At 49.8% G+C, this 18,689-nt stretch overlaps 2 protein-coding genes across 6 annotated transcripts in view; both read right to left on the reverse strand.

Moving 5' to 3' along the window:
• The window catches only part of LOC128848990 (zinc finger protein 865-like), a 28,073-nt gene extending 23,825 nt beyond the window's left edge, over nt 1–4,248 (reverse strand). For 3 of the 4 annotated variants that reach the window (XR_008447140.1, XM_054049300.1, XM_054049299.1), the window contains exons 1-2: nt 4,181–4,248; nt 944–1,015 (exon numbers count right to left, since the gene is read on the reverse strand). Coding sequence is in view for 2 of the 4 variants with exons in the window: in XM_054049300.1 (XP_053905275.1) it covers nt 944–968 (25 nt within the window). In the remaining 2 variants the exon portion in view is untranslated. Of the gene's footprint in view, nt 1–943; nt 1,016–3,753; nt 3,883–4,180 lie in introns of those variants that run through there. The other variant, XR_008447139.1, reaches the window with a different exon arrangement.
• Nucleotides 4,249–4,991: 743 nt separating this feature from the next.
• WDR59 (WD repeat domain 59) overlaps nt 4,992–18,689 on the reverse strand; it is a 79,218-nt gene continuing 65,520 nt past the window's right edge. For both annotated transcript variants that reach the window (XM_054049003.1, XM_054049002.1), the window contains 6 exons: nt 18,133–18,245; nt 16,009–16,156; nt 15,840–15,912; nt 13,552–13,678; nt 7,943–8,085; nt 4,992–6,789 (listed from right to left, as the gene is read on the reverse strand). In XM_054049003.1, the coding sequence (XP_053904978.1) occupies nt 6,554–6,789; nt 7,943–8,085; nt 13,552–13,678; nt 15,840–15,912; nt 16,009–16,156; nt 18,133–18,245 (840 nt within the window). In that variant the 3' untranslated portion in view covers nt 4,992–6,553. The remainder of the gene's footprint in view (nt 6,790–7,942; nt 8,086–13,551; nt 13,679–15,839; nt 15,913–16,008; nt 16,157–18,132; nt 18,246–18,689) is intronic.

An 18,689-nucleotide genomic window follows, 5' to 3' on the forward strand; every position in this document is an offset into this window, starting at 1 on the left:
TTAAAGACCATATCTTAACTCATGCACACAAGGAGGCTGAACTAAGTTTGCACAGGCAACCGGAATTCTGGCATATCCAAATTTCTAAGTGCTTGACTCTGCAACCTTAATGAACTCTTAATGGGGGGGGAGGGGAGGATTAAATGTATTCTGTTTACAGTAACAGTGCTCTTTTGGTGACAGAATGTCGGTGCATGGAAGAGAGGACCTCATGGATGAATATTACTCTGGGTGCTGGCTCATTGCAATACTGGCATTCTATACCCTAAGTCAGGGGTGGGCAAACTACAGCCCGGGGGCCGCATCCGGCCCTTCAGATGTTTTAATCAGCCCCTCGAGCTCCTGCTGGGGAGCGGGGTCCAGGCTTGCCCCGCTCCGCGCATGCCGTGGCTCCACGCAGCTCCCACTGGCCAGCAACCATGGCCAATGGAAGCTGCAGGGATGGCGCCTGTGGACAGGGCAGCACACAGCGCCTCCTGGCTGCGCCTCCACGTAAGAGCCGGAAGTGGCACATGCCACTGCTTCTGGGAGCTGCTTGAGGTAAGCACCACTCAGAGCCTGCACCTCTGACCCCTTCCTGTGCCCCAACCCCCTGTCCCGCCCTCCGAACCCCTTGGTCCCAGCCTCCTCCTACACCCCAGAGCCTGCACCCCCAGCTGGAGCCCTCACCCCCCCACCTGCACCCCACCCCCTGCCCCAGCCCAGAGGCCCCTCCCACACCCTGAACTCCTCTTTTCTGACGCCACCCCAGAGCCTAACCCCCAAGTTCGTGAGTATTCATGGCCTACCATACAATTTCCATACCTAGATGTGGCCCTCAGGCCAAAAAGTTTGCCCACCCCTGCCCTAAGTGTACAGAACTCAGCCTGGCAATTGCCTCTCCTGCTGGGCTGGGTATTGGGAATGCCACCCTTGCAACAGCTGGTGACATGCCGCAACTTACCGCTCCGCTGAGCCTGCTTGGACATCACCAATTATCCTTCAGGCAAATCCCGGTGCTGCTACTCATCAAAGCCTGTGGCGTAAAAAGCACAAAATGAGGCCCAACTTTAAAGGCACATATCATAGGAGACAGTTTGATAAATAGGACTCATGTAGGTAAACAGCAGCACCAGTCAAAGTACAGGGTAGGTACTGTGCATGTGTCCCCCACACAGCTGGACTAATACACTGCAATTCTGACCTGCAGTGTCCTCTGCAATTTTATTCCTGGGTCTCCACCCACAGCTGTACTAAGAACACCTCAGTTTTGTTCTAGAGCAAACCTCCATCAAAAAAATGGACCCCACTCGCGTCTGGAGAAGAATAAATCATTCACATTTCCTTTTTAAAAAGTCGACTTTGCAGTAAGCAAGGCTAAAACCACAATAAAGAAAGCCACAGCTCATGCTTCAGGGCAGAAGATTGTTGCCCATGGGCATCAGGAAGCAATTCCACCCAACATACAGAATTGCACAGCTAGCCAGTATGGGTTCCTTTCATCCTTCCTTTGAAGCATCATGCAGCAGCCAAGGCAGGATGCTGACTGGATGGACCCGAGGTCTGATTCAGTCCAGCAACAACTTTGGATTTGTACAGTGCTCATGCTCAGAGCACCTTGCTAAAAGTCAAACTAAATTGCTGGAAAGGCAAGCTGGCCCATTACTCGGTGGATCCAGGAACTGCTGCGAGGTACACCTCTATCTCAATACAACGCTGTCCTCGGGAGCCAAAAAATCTTACCGTGTTATAGGTGAAACTGCGTTATATTGAACTTGCTTTGATCCACAGGAGTGTGCAGCCCCCCCCCCCCCCCCCCCCGGAGCACTGCTTTACTGCGTTATATCTGAATTTGTGTTATATTGGATCACATTATATTGAGGTAGCAGTGTATGTATTGATGGATCTTTCATTTTGCACAGTGCTAAGATATTGTGGTGATGGGTATTTTAGTACACCCTGACCCAACAGCCTTAACTAATAATCCCCCTTCTCCTGCCCGCACACAAACTAACACAGAAATAAAAGTGGCTTCAACTTGGCCTGGAGCACTACTAAAACTAGGGGAGAGCACTCAGGTTTATGACCGTGAAGGCCCTGTCTTGTTGAGATTATAGTCTGGGATGGGCAGAAGTTCCACCCACACTGATCTCAAGTGCTGACTGGAGATAGGACCAGACTTCCTAAGAGACTGGCTGCTGTCCTAACCTATCAACAGTAAAGCCCTGAAGATTGCTAGTGTAAATATCCCTATCTGCAGACCGCAGGATGTGGGATTCACCAACTCCTGCATTTTTAGAGTTACCATGGCAAGGTCTACACCCAGAAGGAAGGGTCACAGCCACAGAGTTTTTCAGGAATGAAAAAAAACCTCTTTTGACCACCACTGGGACACATCTACATTCAGATCCTGGAGAAAAGTGAGCACCCTTATCAGCTCCTAGCTATGACCACATCCACCTAAATTGCTCAGAGCGAAATCAACAAGGGAAAAGCCACCAACCAGGTGAGATCCTCCAGGCATGAGACAAATGCTATGTAGAAACGTGACAAGCTAGTAGTTTTCTGACCCATTAGCTGTTTACCAGAAGCCTCTTTTCCAAGAGCACCAACCTGGACTGTTTCTGAACACAATGCTCTGCTGACACCTTGTGGACTCAGCTTTATACTGGGCTTAGGAGTCTAGCCTGGAACCCAATTCTCCTAAACTTTCTTTTTATGTTGTAGGTCTAGGGATCAGCCTCTTTGGGTTAAAGAAGGGGACTTGACTTTTCAGCTGGAGAGCTCAAAACAGTTGATAAAGATGGATACACAGCCCCATTTTTATACAGGGAAACTGAGGCACAGAAAGGCAAATAGAGGACCAGATAGTTTAGTGGGGGGAGGAGGGGAGGAAAGGAAGCTGTGGAACTACCAACCACATGATTTGACTCAGGCCTAAAGAGCTTAACAGGAGGAGGATGAGCTGTGGTTAACCTGTAGAACTACCTCACCACATGATTTGACTCAGGAGCCCAGTGAGGGGCTGAGAGCTGGGTAATCACTTGAATGACCACACGTTTTGACCCAGGGGCATGGAGAATTTAGCAGAGGAGAATGAGGAGTGGTTAACCTGTGGAACTACCTGCCACATGATATGACCAAGGGACCAACCCCCTAGGTCTGTTTACGTAGACCCTACCTAAATACCCTGTTTATACAGCAACGAAAGAAACAAGGGGCTGTAACACAAGGGGTGTATTCAAGGGCAACCCCAAGAGGGCACTGAGAATTCAGTGGGATGCTGCATCTGGCACTGAGTATTTATCCACAACTCCTATTTATTTGAAAAGCAAAAACAACTATTCTAATAAAACTTCTGTGCCATTTCCTGCTTTAAAAAAAAAAAAAGGTCACACGGAAAGTCAGTGACAGAATAAGGAAGAAATCACAGACACGTGACTCTGTACTGTCCTGCATCCTTAAAAACAGCAGAGAGGAAAATTATTTCAGCTTTAACACCCCAGGCCCTGATTCTCAGGTGTGCTGAACGGCTTCAGCTGCCCTGACTTCAAATAGAGATGTGGGTGCCCAGCACCCTGAGAAATCATGCCCCAGAGATACCAGCAGCTGTGGTTTTCAGGACAGGTAATACTGGTAGCATCCCGACAAAGTGTGGCCCAGATTCACGAAAGCACTGCAATGAACAACCTACTAAGTCAGCAAGACTTCGCGGGGGGGAGGGGGGGGTTAAACCGGAACCAGAACAGCTCCCCCCCCCCCGTCCTCACGTACAGCCAGGACAGGCCGGGAGGTGCCCCGAGGCTGAGGGACCAGGACCGGGGACCCGTCCATTCCGCAGCAGCTGAGGTTTGGTTACACACGGACAGGGCGGCAGATCTCAGCAGCCCCCGCACGCCGGCCAGGGCCGCACCGGGCTCACCCCGCCCTGCTTTGAGAGGACGGTTCTCGCTGCCCGGCGCGGCCCGGCGCGCCCTGACTCTCAGGAGGCTGCGCTGTTTCTTGGCGCCCCGGCGGCCCCTGGGGGAGCCGCTCACTCAGGCCGCGCTGAAAGAGCGAGAAAGGGACGTTTCCAGCCAGACTGGCTCTTGCGGGTGACAGCGGGGCGGTGGAGCACACAGCAGAGGAGAGGACGCGGCGCGCCGTCCCCCCGACGGGCCCGGGCCCAACCGCTCTCCCTGGGCAGCCCGCGGCTACCTACCGCCTACGCCAGCCGAGCGCTCGCTATCCCCTCCAGGCTAGGCAACCTGGAGAGCAGGCACTTCCGGGTCACACAGAGCTTCTTCCGGGTCATGTCTGAGCCGGGATCCGCCCGAAACGAGCCGGGGGCGAAGGGCTGCCCGGCGCATGCGCTACTCACAAGAGCATCCCTCGGGCCGGGTAGGGAAGGCTGTGCCTCCCCAAACAGCCTGGCCCCCACTTCCCGCCCTCAGAATCCCCGAGCCATCCAAACCCCGCCCCCTGCCCCCTAACTGCCCCCTCCTGGGATCCCACCCCCTCTGCTCCCTCCCCTGACCGCCCCCCCTGTGCCCTGACTGCCCCCAGAACCTCCTGCCCCTTATCCAGCCCCCCCACCCCCTTACCATGCCGCTCAGAGTGGCAGGAGCTCGCAGCAGCGCGGCCCGGGCAGAGCCAGCCATGCTGCCCAGAGCACGGGTGGCACGTCGCGCTGAGGCTGCAGGGAAGGGGAAGAGCAGTGGAGGCTAGCCTCCCCAGCCAGGAGCTCAGCGGCCGGGGAGGACGGGCCCGCGGGCCGCATGTGCCCCGTAGTTTGCTCACCTCTGGCCTAGGGCTAAAAGAAGCAACACTTCGCTGCCTCCTTAGACAGTCAGCTAGCAGGGTCTGGAGCCTGCCATGCACATCTGAACCTGGTACAAGAGAGCAGGCCCTGGCCCGGCAGTGAGGACCAGAGGATACAGATCTATACATCGAAACAAAACAGTGGGGAAATGAATTTACTAGCTCCCAACTTTAAAAAAAATAATTTAATCTGTACTGAAGATACATGATCAGTTTCCTCCATTCCAAGATTTCCAAGGCCTGATTTCAGACACAAGGTGTTTCAGAGAGGCAGAAACATGTTCCTACCCCCACCCCCCTCCCCGGTAGGTGCAGAAGGAATCCTGTGCCACGATCAAGGTTGGGTCTAGGCATGTCAGACTGACACAGAAAGCTAAGCATCAGGTTCAGGCTGCATACCTGATTTACATGACTGCACAGACATTGACAGCATCTCCACCAGGAAGGCATCAGCTAGGGACCTCTTCATTTGCACAGGAAGCTGATAAGTTTATATGTGAAAATGCATATGCAGTTGAGAAAAAAAATCAGGCCTTGAGTGTATCATCTCTGCACATCTCACAATTTCATAGGAGACACACAACCCCCACTCCACAAAATCACTGCCATGCTGCTCTCTGCAAACCTAGTCAACACTGGTTCTCCACTTGCGAAGTAACTCCCTGCTCTCCATGTGTCAGTATATAATGCCTGCATCTGTAATTTTCACTCTATGCATCCGAAGAAGTGAGGTTTTTACTCACGAAAGCTTATGCCCAAATAAATCTGTTAGTCTTTAAGGTGCCACCACACTCCTTGTTGTTTCTGCAAACCTAGTCTCTCAACCACGTTAACTGACCTATTCACACAGTGAACCCACCCATCACAGCAGATCCCAGACCGCCAGAGGCAGAAACATCATTCCATGGAGACAGAGTTGATTCAAGACCCAGATAAGCAGCAGTCCTTTGTCCAGTCAACAGGCTGTGTCACTGACAAGAGGTTAAAGTGAATTGTTCCACCCAGTCAGAACAAAAACAAACAAACAAAAAGGACACCCCCATTCCTCCCCCCCACCCCCGCCCAAGAGTAATGTGTTTTAAATCTCCAGAAAGAAACAAGTGATTCTCGTGCACTGGGCTGGGGGAGGGAGCTTTTTATACCATCTACAGTTATTGACCAACTGAATAGGAAACTAGGAAACGATCTTTTAAAAGGTAGCTTGATCCTTTTGTTTTGTGTGATTAACAGAATTTTATTAGGCCAAGAAATGGCAGTTCAGAAAAACATTTAAAAAGTCTCCCCTGGCTCCAATGGCCCATTGTCTATTTGCTGTTCGAAGACTGAGTTAAGCTTGGAACTCCACTCCTGTCTGGAAACTAATTTCACCTTAACTTAACTAAGAGGATTGTCTTTGTCATGTGACTTGATCTCTTGACCGGTCGTCTTCCTGCCAGGAGGCCCTTGGAAAGACACTCCAAAGGAACTTTCACACATTCCTTTCAGCCTCATGGAGACGAGCCACCAGTCATGTATCCTTTATAGCAGAGCCTGATTTTCCCAGAACAACATCCATTACCAGCAATGGCACAGAGAGTTTGGCCACTTCTACTTGGAGCCACCTGGGAAGCTGTTGGAAGACTGGAAGCATTTGGTAATACCAGTGCAAGTAAACCCTGCTTCAGGCGCCGTAGGCATCCTCTGTAGATACTGTGGAGAGAAGCTGACTGACCGTGGTTTAGGAATAAGTATTAGATCCCATACTAGGGATGCTCTCTGCTCTCGCTGACTGTGCTCAGAATGTGCTCTCAAGCAGGCAGTGGCATCCGCAGCCGGTGGGGCACACTTCCTGAGTGCGAAACCACTCCATCATGTGACTGGTGTGTCCTCCATGTCCGCAGGTCAGACAGAAATTGGAGGAGCCTCGCACTGCCACATGGCAGATGGCACACTGGAAAGTGAAGCCCTTGCAGATGGCACACTGGGTGCCCCGCACCTCGCTGCGGCAGTGACTGCAGTACACCCCAAACTCTGGCAGTGGGGGAGAGGGAAAAGAAATGGAGAGCAAAACAGTTACTGCAGGCTCCTATATTCCTGGAGACCGCAGTTCTCTATTCATCCCCAGGGCAGGTGTAGCAGAGTCTCCCCCCTCTCCCCTGAGCTCTGCTGACCTGCCTCAGACCTGACCTAGGGAGCCCACCTCCCTGAGTAAGAGCAGAATTCTTCTCATGGGCCCGTTACATTCCTTTGCTCCTCTCCTGAGGCTATCCAGTTAGGCTGAGACATCAAAGCATGAGGTGCTGGACTGACACCAGTTAACACAAGCCGTCTGAACAGCATCAAGAGAAGGGAACACCTTTTAGCCATGCCTATCCTGGGCTGGACAGAGGTGCTGTGGAGGTGAACTCCTCCAGCTGCCCTTTTCTCTCTCTCTCTCTCTCTACATTTCTGTAGAGTTTTGTCTTTAGCATCCATCTCCTCCGTGAGAAACAAACAGGCACAAGCCAAGCCCAGCATGTCAACGGGAGCAAAGATGACCTCTAATGTGAGGCTGCTGTTTACCTGGAGAAGAGCAGCCATGATGCAGGCTGCTCTGCTCTTCCAGACCAACAACACGGTGACAGGGCAAAGTGAGCTTCCTCACAGCTGCTGCTAATGCTGCTTCCCTGTTCGACATTACGCCCACCCAGAAGTGCAGTGTGCCTTCCTCTTGCTAGGCCTGCTGGACAACTGCAGTTGGCAGCCACAGGGCTTGGGGGAATGTCTTGCCCACCCATTTTCTGTTTGGGTTTCCTAAAGCCAGAAACCAGGTTTTTGTAATTCTACCCACTAGACATTGTGAGAACCTCTCAATCCATGGTCAGTGATTGGGTTGGCTCCCCATACTACCCCAGAGGAGGAATAGCCTCCAGCACTGTCAAGAGGCCATCACTACACAGTGGTAAACACACTTCCAGCTAGTAATGTCCCTCCGTCCCACATACAAAGTCACTTAGCCAAGATCTAAAGATCTCATCTCCACTCTGAACTGCCAGGGGGGCTGAGTACTTACCAAGCAGTTTGCTGCCACAGCCAGTCTCTTGATTGGCTGAATGGATACATCTTAGATCATCATGTCTGCTGAATATTTATCCCCAAACCCTTCAGGCAGGGGTAGCTGGAAGAGGCAGAATTACACACTCACCGATTCCCTTGTGCGGGTCGGGAGGACAGGAAACGAACTTCAGAACCTCAGCTCGTTTCTCTCGCAGACCCCAGCGATAAAGGATTTCCCCGTAGCATTTCTTGAAGTCATCAAACTGCTGAGTGTTGGCAGGGTCCAGGAGCCTGGAGGAGGGACCCACACAGTCAGTCACTTGATCTGTTAACTCACCGCAGCTGCAATTCTTCACCCAGCCAGCAGCAATGCCATGCGTCTGACGAAATGGGCATTCACCCATGAAAGCTTATGCTCCAATACATCTGTTAGTCTTAAAGGTGCCACAGGACCCTCTGTTGCTTTTTACAGATTCAGACTAACACGGCTACCCCTCTGATTCTTAGGTAGCTACAGGAGCAACATATTATTTTCCCAGTCTCTCAGACAAAGTGTTATAATTTTTGAATGACAATGTCACAGTGAGCCTGAGTGGAACACATCTGTCATCAGAACTAGGGTGTTTGGGGGAGGGGCAGGTTCTCTGCCAGGGCCCTCACTGCAGCTGATTTATGAAAAGATTTCACGGGCAGTCAGCCAATCACTGATCAGAATTGGTTTGTGTGATTAATGTGCACAAGCCTTGTCAAGTAGTGTCAGGCTAAGCAGTGTTAGGTCTAAAACTTCCGGAAGTTGTAAGAAGCGAGTACAGTAGAATCCTGCAAGCATAAGCATAATCTATCTAGGAAGCTTCATAGACTGAAAAGGAAACTTTGTAAATATAGATACAGGCTTGTGGTTACTATGCTCTGTAACCAGACACCTCTTTAAGCTGATTCGAGCATTTTTGAGTCTAGCAAATTGACCACAATTAACCGCATAGAGAAGAGATGAGCTGGGCACAGTTGCACAGTTCATTAGTTCAAAACAACCACAAATGCCACCCTGGAATATTTGGCCACCTTGATTAGTTGACTTGTTTTGAAGCACGGCCAGCAAATACCGTATAAATAAGATGCAGAGGCGTGTATGTGTGTGTGTGTGTGTGTGTTTTGACCTAAAAGAAATCGCTCTTTGTCAGGCTCACATGCACCCCCTGAATCAAAGGGACTTGCGCTTCACTGACTACACTGGTCTACAATTTTTGAGAAGTCGTCTGCTTCAGAGATAAAATGTGCTATTTATTATGTATTTTGATGTGCTGAAATCAAATATGACAATTAAAACAACTGATTGGCTACTGTTTCTAAGATATTTAAGTTTTTACATTTTATGTCTATGTATATTGTGTAGATAGTAGAGTTTTAATCATAAATTGTAAACCTAGGTCTTTTCATGTGTTTATGGTTGCTTTACATGATAATATTTCACCTGTCCTGTTTATGTAACACTTTAAAAATCAGCAAAAGGGTTATATAAATAAAATTTATTATGAAAAAAAGGCAAAAAACTATTATGTACATAGTTTAGTCCTATTCAGTGTCTACTCGGCGCTTCTTGGCTTGTCTCTTGTATTCATTAAATGGAGCATCTTTTGTCACTGTCCAGCAATAGTCTGCAAGCATTGATGGGCTCCATTTGCCCTGATAGCGTTTCTCCATTGTTGCAATGTCCTCGTGAAATCACTCGCCGTGCTCATCGCTCACTGCTCTGCAGTTCGGTGGAAAAAAATCTAGATGAGAGTGCAAAAAATGTATCTTTAGTGACATGTTGCAACCAAGGCTTTTGTATGCCTTGAGGAGGTTTTCCACCAACAACCTGTAGTTGTCTGCCTTGTTATTTCCGAGAAAATGTATTGCCACTAACTGGAAGGCTTTCCATGCCGTCTTTTCCTTGCCATGCAGTGCATGGTCAAATGCATCATCTCGAAGAAGTTCATGAATCTGAGGACGAACAAAGACACCTTCCTTTATCTTAGCTTCACTTAACCTTGGAAATTTTCCACGGAGGTACTTGAAAGCTGCTTGTGTTTTGTCAATGGCCTTGACAAAGTTCTTCATCAGACCCAGCTTGATGTGTAAGTGTGGTAACAAAATCTTCCTTGATTCAACAAGTGGTGGGATGCTGAACACTTTTCCTCCCAGGCTCCAATGACTGTCGGAGTGGCCAATCTTTCTTGATGTAGTGGGAATCTCTTGCACGACTATCCCATTCGCAGAGAAAACAGCAGTACTTTGTGTATCCAGTCTGCAGACCAAGCAAGAGAGCAACAACCTTAAAAATCACCACAAAGCTGCCACTGATGTTGGTCATAGTTTATGCACCTCAAAAGTTGTTTCATGTTGTCATAGGTTTCCTTCATATGGACTGCATGACCAACTGGAATTGATGGCAAAACATTGCCATTATGCAGTAAAACAGCTTTAAGACTCGTCTTCGATGAATCAATGAACAGTCTCCACTCATCTGGATCGTGAACGATGTTGAGGGCTGCCATCACACCATCGATGTTGTTGCAGGCTACAAGATCACCTTCCATGAAGAAGAATGGGACAAGATCCTTTTGACGGTCACGGAACATGGAAACCCTAACATCACCTGCCAGGAGATTCCACTGCTGTAGTCTGGAGCCCAACAGCTCTGCCTTACTCTTGGGTAGTTTCAAATCCCTGACAAGGTCATTCAGTTTACCTTGTGTTATGAGGTGTGGTTCAGAGGAGGAGGATGGGAGAAAATGTGGGTCCTGTGACATTGATGGTTCAGGACCAGAAGTTTCATCCTCTTCCTCTTCCTCGTCTGACTCAAGTGAGAATGATTCTGATGCATCAGGAACTGGCAGTACTTCTCCATGGGGTACTGGGCGTATAGCTGATGGAATCTTTGGATAATGCACAGTCCACTTTTTCTTCTTTGACACACCTTTCCCAACTGGAGGCACCATGCAGAAGTAACAATTGCTGGTATGATTTGTTGGCTCTCTCCAAATCATTGGCACTGCAAAAGGCATAGATTTCCTTTTCCTGTTCAACCACTGGCGAAGATTTGTTGCACAACTGTTGCAGCATATGTGTGGGGCCCACCTCTTGTCCTGATCTCCAATTTTGCAGCCAAAATAAAGGTGATAGGCTTTCTTAACCATAGTGGTTATACTGCGCTTTTGTGATGCAAAAGTCACTTCACCACAAACATAGCAGAAGTTATCTGCACTGTTCACACAAGTACGAGGCATCTCTGCTCACTTTGGCTAAACAGAAATGTGTCCCTTTGCAAAATCAAACACTGACAAATAAGAGAGCACGACACTGTATGATTTCTGGAGCCGATATAGGGCAATTTGTTCAGCAGAGTGATGTAAGCTTCGTTATGATTGCATCATCCATGACTTCTAGGAATAACATGATGCAATTCATATCATGTATGACGCAATACCAGCTTCAGATTGCATCATTCATTGTTTTGCCTAAAAAGCAAGTACTGTCCAAACCCAGTCATAGATTTATTCATAGATCCAGTCAAAGATGTATTTTAGTCATTTCTGGTTTAAATTGAGATCCCTTCCCTTTATAACTCACTTATCCTCCGCCATTCCCAAGTCAAGGGTCGTATATACTGACCCAACAGCATATCTTGAAAACTAGAGCCAATCAACAATTTTAAGCATCATTTTTGTTCTCAGTGACCCAGAATTAGTAAAGTTTGACTACATTTATTTCAGAAGCATTTTGGCTGTAGAGCAGTGCTATCTGTGCCTGGCCAGTGCAGGAAATGGTCAACTGAAGGTAATGTATCATCTTTGGACGAAGGCAGGGTAAGATTTTAAAAAGGTCTGGTTATGCTCGAGCTGGTTAATCTTAAGTCTGTATTAATACTATAGGTTAAGTCTAAGTTGTTTAAAAATAGTAATAGTCAATAGTTAATCAATATATAGTAACTGTATATGTTTTGTGCCTTGCTGGAAACAGGTACAGCATTGGTAAAGTTAGTAGGTTATAAATCAGGGGTCTCAAACTCAGATGACCCCAAGGGCCGCATTAGGACTAGTGCATTGGCCCGAGGGCTGCATCACTGAACCACCCCCCTGCTGCCTCTGGCCACGCCCCCACTCCACCCCTTCCAGTTAGGCCCCGCCCCTGCCCCATTCCAATCCCTTCCCTGAAGTCCCCACCCCAGCGCTGCCCCCAGGGGGTGCAGAAAGGGTGCAGGGTGCAGCAGGGGCTGAGGGCAGGGAGTTGAGGTGCAGGAGGTGTGCAGGGTGCTCAGGGCAGGGAGTTGGTGCAGCAGGTGGCTCAGGGCAGGGAGTTGGGTGCAGGAGGGTGCTCCAGGCTAGGATCAAGGGGTTTGGAGAGTGGGAGGGGGATCAGGACTGGGGCAGGGAGTTGGGGATGCAGGATGTGGCAGGGGGCTCAGGGCAGGGAGTTGGGGGTGCAGGAGGGGTTCAGGGTGTGAGCTCCAGCCTGGTGCCGCTTACCTACAGCGGCTCCGGGGTGGCAGCGGCGCTCACTGGGGCCAGGGCAGACTCCCTGCCTGCCTTGGCCCTGGCTCCATGCTGCTCCGTTCCAGGAAGCAGCTGGAACCGTGTCCCTGCAGCCCCTGGGGGAGGGGGCGGGGCTCAGGCTTTCCTGCTTGTGCAGCTCTTGCCGCTCTTCTAGGTACCTCCCACGAAGCTTCCATTGGCCGTGGTTCCCTGTTTCCGGCCAATGGGAGTTCTGGGCGGTGCCTGGCAGGAGGCAATGCTGGAGCCCTCTGCCTCTTTCCCCCTCCCCCCCCGGCCTGAAGGGGCGTGCTGCCGGCTGCTTCAGAGAGCAGCGTGGCGCTTGCAGTATCAGGAGGCAATCCCACAGGTAGGCAGAGGGGGGGGGGGGGGGGAAGGCACGCGGGGATTGGCAGGCCACACACAAGAGCCCCGCGGGCCGCGTGTTTGAGACCCCCTGTTATAAATCATAGTAGTTTTGCAAGTCGCTGTGCCTGTCTTCAGTATAAGTTACCATCAAGTTTATCGTAAAAGTTTATAAGTTGTTAAATAAGTTAATAGGTAGGTTAAAATTAGTAAACTATAGTTGATTAATGTATCAGTATTGCATATGAATTTGTGTTGGTTGGGGATGGTTACAGTACACGTAAAGTCATTTGGCACATTCTGTCTGTGTTGCCTTTATAGTCATATTTCAGAGTAACAGCCGTGTTAGTCTGTATCCGCAAAAAGAAGAACAGGAGTACTTGTGGCACCTTAGAGACTAACAAATTTATTAGAGCATAAGCTTTCGTGGACTACAGCCCACTGCATCCGAAGAAGTGGGCTGTAGTCCACGAAAGCTTATGCTCTGATAAATTTGTTAGTCTCTAAGGTGCCACAAGTACTCCTGTTCTTCTTTTTATAGTCATAAGTCATTAAAAACCTTTCTTGAGGAATAATTAGTTGTTTAGTTTCTCTTTTGCGGACACTACTCAACCTCATTACATCTGTGTTGGGTGGTGGGAAGCAGCGATCACCCAGAGCCCCCCTAAGCCTCTGATGTGTGCCTCCTCCTTCCATTAATCTCCACAGTTTGGAGCATTAAGCTTTCAAGGCCACTAACTGAGTGAAAGTTTGGGCTAAGGGCTTGCCAACTCTCCCTTGATTAGCTGTAACGCCACCATGGAACAGCTAGCTAGACAGCCTTCCAGCTGATTCTGAGAACTGCCCAGAAACTGCACAAACGGGTGTTGCTGGGTGCTACCTTTTGTTCTTGTCATGTTGATCTCTCTCGCGCTCCCGGTGGTCGGCATACGTCAGGTTTCCGTAGCGGAGGTCGTCAGGCGAAGACTCGCACCAGGGGGTGAATGTGTGCTCTGTCTCTTTGCTTGCTGCACAAGTCAAAAGATGGTTAGTGTGCCCCGAGATGCAGTGATGAGTGGGCTATGAATGGGGCAATGTGATGTGCGAAAGGCTCAGGAAGGAGATGTGAAAGTTAGATGGAAGCATGTGAGGCTACGTGCTCTCTCCCCCACCTTCCACCTTTGAATGTGTTAGTATTGTCTTCTACACCAGTAGTTCTCAACCAGGGGGTGCCCCTGGGGGGCCGTGAGCAATATTCAGGGGTCCACCAAGCAGGACCAGTGTTAGACTCACTGGGGCCTAGGGCAGAAAGCCGAAGCCCCACTGCATGGGGCTGAAGTCCAGGGCCCTGAGCCCCACCACCTGGGGCTGAAGCAGAAGCCTGAGCAACTTAGCTTCACGGTGCCCCCTGTGATGTGGGACCCCGGGCAATTGCCCTGCTTACTATCCCTTAACACCAGCCCTTGCTTTTATATGCAGAAAACCAGTTGTTGTGGCACAGGTGGGCCGTGAAGTTTTATAGCACGTTGGGAGGGGCCTCAGAAAAAAAAAAGTCTGAGAATCCCTGGTCTACACCATTACAAACACTCCTACATCGTAGGGAGCCAAGAGCCAACCCCTTCATTTGCCATCAGCCTCTTGAGATCGTCCCTCCAGCTCCCCAGCAGAGGGGCCATGCAATGACTGCATGGGGAGAAGGCTCCCAGGACGCAGAAAATCTGGATTCAGAAGGCTGCACCTGGTCTTCCGCCCCATATGAAAACACGCAGATTGCTCCACAGGAGAATTGCACAGGTCGGTGCTTGTAGGAAAGTTAGCGTCAGTACAGTTCCATTCCCAGTGGCTGGGAGCGTGCTGGTGTCAGGGCTTCCACACCTTGGGCTGGGGGAGGGGAGGATTCTTGTTCCTCTGTGAGGATGCTGGTATGAAAAGGAGCCTCACAGGGGAAATCTTTCAGAGAAGCGCATGACCCCTGGGTGCAGGGAGAAGAGTGGCAACCAACATTAATGGGGTTGTCGTTGCTTCTGCTCCCTTCCCTGTTCCAAAGATAGCTGCAAACTGCACTGAGCGATTACAGGTTTGCTGTTGCTTGGGCCCAATATTGTGCTCAGCCAGGTAGGCCACTGTGAGACAAACATCATGCAAATGGCATTACACTGGACGCTGGGGACACAAGACAGCCCTGAATTCCGACTTTTCTGAAAAGCGTTAACTTGGTAGGAAATGCCTGTAGGATCCCAAGTATTTGTGTCACTTGTAAGAGCTGCCACTGACACTCCAGACTTCCCAACTGCCACTATTCTAGCTAGGCCATCACAAAGTAAAGGAGTGAGCGCCTCTCCCACAACTCTGGAGTAGAGAGAAAACAGGAAGTCCCTGGTCAAAGCCCCTCCAGCAAATATCTGAAGTGTCCTAACTCACAATGGCTGTGGTGCACAGAATGACTGGCCTCAAACTGGACAAGTGCCCTGGTAGCAATGATCCTACATCACCCCACGTGACCAGCACAGCAACAAGACAGTGTCACCTGGAGCGTCTGCCAAGCCAGGAGAGGAGCAAACTACCACGGGCCACAGCCACCTACTTATCTTGGGACACAAATACCCGGGGAAATAGAAGGGATGGGACGGGCATTTAGAATCAAGTCCTGGAAAGCTGAATGGGGTTTGGGGAAAGCTTGCTCTATTAGATGAAGCAAGCTGCCTCGGTTCCTTGTAGTCCAAGATCAGAGAGACATGTTATCTAGTAACAGGGTCATCCTGAGTGGTCTGTCCCACCACCCATCTGCCATGGGGAGAGAGACTGCCATAGACACAGCTGGTTTTGGCTCTGGTGTGAGCTCCCACCCAGCGGGCTGACAGTGAACTGGAGTCCTTGTGCACATCAGGGTGAAGTTTGCAGGGAGACTCATTCCACCAGTGCACAGTTTGACAGAACACACTAGGGAAAGATGGACAAGTTGGAAGAAACATCAACATTAATTAACAAGGGCAGATGGCACATGGCTCATTTCCAGCCATGGTACCTGACCCAACAACAAACCATGGAAATTTGCTCTTTGCTTCTCAGCTCCACAACCACTTACAATTCTTTACCACCATCACCACCACAGATAGCCATTTAATGCCGAGGGTGCTTATGCAAATAAAGTCATTTCCTCTCTCTGTCCATTCCCCTGCCTCTCCATACCTATGTTCCAGCCTCCAGCGTTGAGTCCAGGGTCTGACATGCTGGAACAGGAGCCTGAAGACGTAAAGCTGGGCTGTTGGGTGGAAACAAGAGGGAGTTGTGTCACACATGAACCAAAGCTATTCCAGACTTTCAAGAAAAGCAGTTGGAAAGAAATGGCTGTGCATACGTATCGGCTGTGGGAGAACACGTTGGAGGAGCGCTGAGGGAAGGGTCCCGAGGAACTCACGCACCCCTGCAGCCTGGACTGCGCCTCAAACACACTGCAGAGCATGGCCAGGGTCTGAACATCATGGAGCTGACAGTAGTGAGCCAGCCTGAAGGGGGAGGAAAAGGGAGAGAGCAGGAGCTGAGGCAGAGTTCACCAGCCAAAGGGAACACTCACAGCAGGCCAGGGGTTGGGGGACCCTGTGGAACTAACTATGCCCAGCTGCTCAGAGGATGTGTGGGTGCTGGGGGGATAGACTCTCCTTTTCATTACTTGACAAATAAATAGATAAAAGAGCTTCCAGTTGGATAGACAATCAAGGCCTAATTCCCAAGAGATGGTGCCTCTCTGCATGGGGGTATCTAATCCCTTACTGTGGGGTGTTTCTTAAGGACCCCATCCACACTGGGAATGCCCAAGGATCCTGGGGTCTGCACAGCTCCAAAGAGCAGTTCTGCAGGAGGAAGGTTAAATTGAGCCATGAGACTCGCTGTCTGATCATTTTGGTGAAGATACTCAGACTTCTCAGGCTCCTGGGGCCATTCCCAGCCAAGATCCCAACCCCAGCTTATAGGCCAGAGCAATGGGGATGAGACCAAAGTTTGATTCCTAAAGAGATTTAGTTGATAGGGAGGGTTGGGAATGGATTTAATACAGAGCAGCCTGCAACACTGGCAGGAGATGGGGCTTTCTGGAAATGGGAGACCCAAAGTGTGCATTCTGCACTCTACATGCAGGAGAATTAATGGGTGATGAATGCGGGTTTGAGGTGAATTTTATCTATTTTGACATGCAGAGATTGTGCTATGTCCTACGAATACACTGGTACCCAAGACAGAGATAACAGATTTGGCCTCTGTCAAGAGGCCAAATGAGGCGAATTAGTAGGGATAACTATTCATGGCAAGGCAGACAGTGAACCAAGATCTCTGCTTATTATAGTTTGACTGATGTAGTTATCTTCCACTTCCTTTCTCCTTCCTCCCCTTTGCCTCATCCACCTGTTGTGTCGGGTGATAACGTAGACTGCAAGCTCTTTTGGGGCAGGGACTATCTTTTGACAGTGTATCTGTACCGTGCCTAGCACAGCAGGGCCCTGCTTTCTGATTGGCATCCACAGGTTTTGCTGAAATACAAAGAACAGATGCTTCCTCCCAGCCAAACATAAGAGCAGCACCACCAAAGGGAGTTCTCTTCACCGTCTTGGTGAAGGGCAGGTATAGGTTGGAGACTGGCACTGGTTAGAGGATGGCTATAGGAATGGACTGTCCCTCTTTCCCATACCTGCCTCACACCAGGGCAGAACTAGGGCAGAGTTCACGTAGCAGGTTTGGCAGAGCTGTCAGCAAAGCAACTCAAAGCAGGTTCTAAGCTTCGGAACAGATTAGCATTGCTATCAACTCATCCTATCCGAACAGATTCAGATCAATGTCAAGAGGTAGATAATGTGTTGTGCAAGAGGGCCGAGTGTGAATCAGGCCTTAATGGAGGTCGCTACCAGAAGACTCTCTGGATGACAGGAAATAGTTTGCACTTGGAGCAACAGCGGGGAATTTGATTGTTAAACTGGCAGCCAAATCAAGACAGGCGAGGGAAAGAATCCTGGATAAAAGCAGCAGTTCCCTCTTACATCAGGCCTCCTCCATGCTAGTCAATCCAGATGTCTTGGAGCACCACATACTGTACCATAAACATCACATCAGAGCAGGAGAAGCTAATCTTAGCTCAGCCAAAGTGCAGGTGGTCACTTGACGAGTGCCAGGGCTGCCTCCTATTTGCAATAAACAGATTTGTGGCTTCCCTCTTTTGCCCTATGAATGTGCATCTCATGATGGAGCTGGACAGTCTCCCCCCATATTAAAGGTGAGGGCAGTCACACGAAGTGCTAGAGAACTCCACGACAAGAGGCTATGCACTGATTATCCCTTCATAAGCCTTTAGGCAGGATCTTCTAGCTCAAAGTCGCTGGGCTTAGCAAGCAGCTCCTCTCATCTAAGTCTGAAACAAGACCCTACAACTTGCAGCTGTGAACAGCTCTGCTCCAGAGACTACCCCTGCTCCTGCTTTGAGCTTTTGGAGACCTACAGGGACTCCAGGAGCTGACGTCCAAATGGATGTTGGGCCCAGGGTGTCTCCAAATCTGGGTCAGTCTTCGGTCCAAGACAGAGATCCGTGGCTACCGTAGCCAGTGACCACACCTGGATAGACAAGAGAAACAGCATGAAAGACAACTAGAAACAGAAATTCACCTGCACTGAGGGCTCTGACCCCGCATTGCAATCACGCATGCAAGGTTCAATAATGGCAGAATTCTTTTTTAACAGGTACAGCTGATTTTCTAGAGGCCCCAGAATCAGCCAAGCCCTGATGGTTTTGAAGTTGGGCTCCATAATAATGGAGAATCAGTCATATCAACCAACTAGCTACCTCTTAGCTGCAGGAAAGCAGTGTTAGCTGCTGGGGAGGGATCCCCACTGACAGACCAGACCAGACCTGGGGTCCATCTAGTGTATTAGCCTGTCTGTGACAGCGGCCAGCACCAAATGCTTCAGTGCAACGTGCAAGAAGCTCCCTAGGGGACAATTATGGAATAAATGGCTGATAGAAGGCGTTTCTTCTTAACAACCCCCCTCATTTTGAGG

The sequence above is a fragment of the Malaclemys terrapin genome, chromosome 14 (genome assembly GCF_027887155.1).
Source record: "Malaclemys terrapin pileata isolate rMalTer1 chromosome 14, rMalTer1.hap1, whole genome shotgun sequence".
Lineage (NCBI taxonomy): Eukaryota > Metazoa > Chordata > Testudines > Emydidae > Malaclemys > Malaclemys terrapin.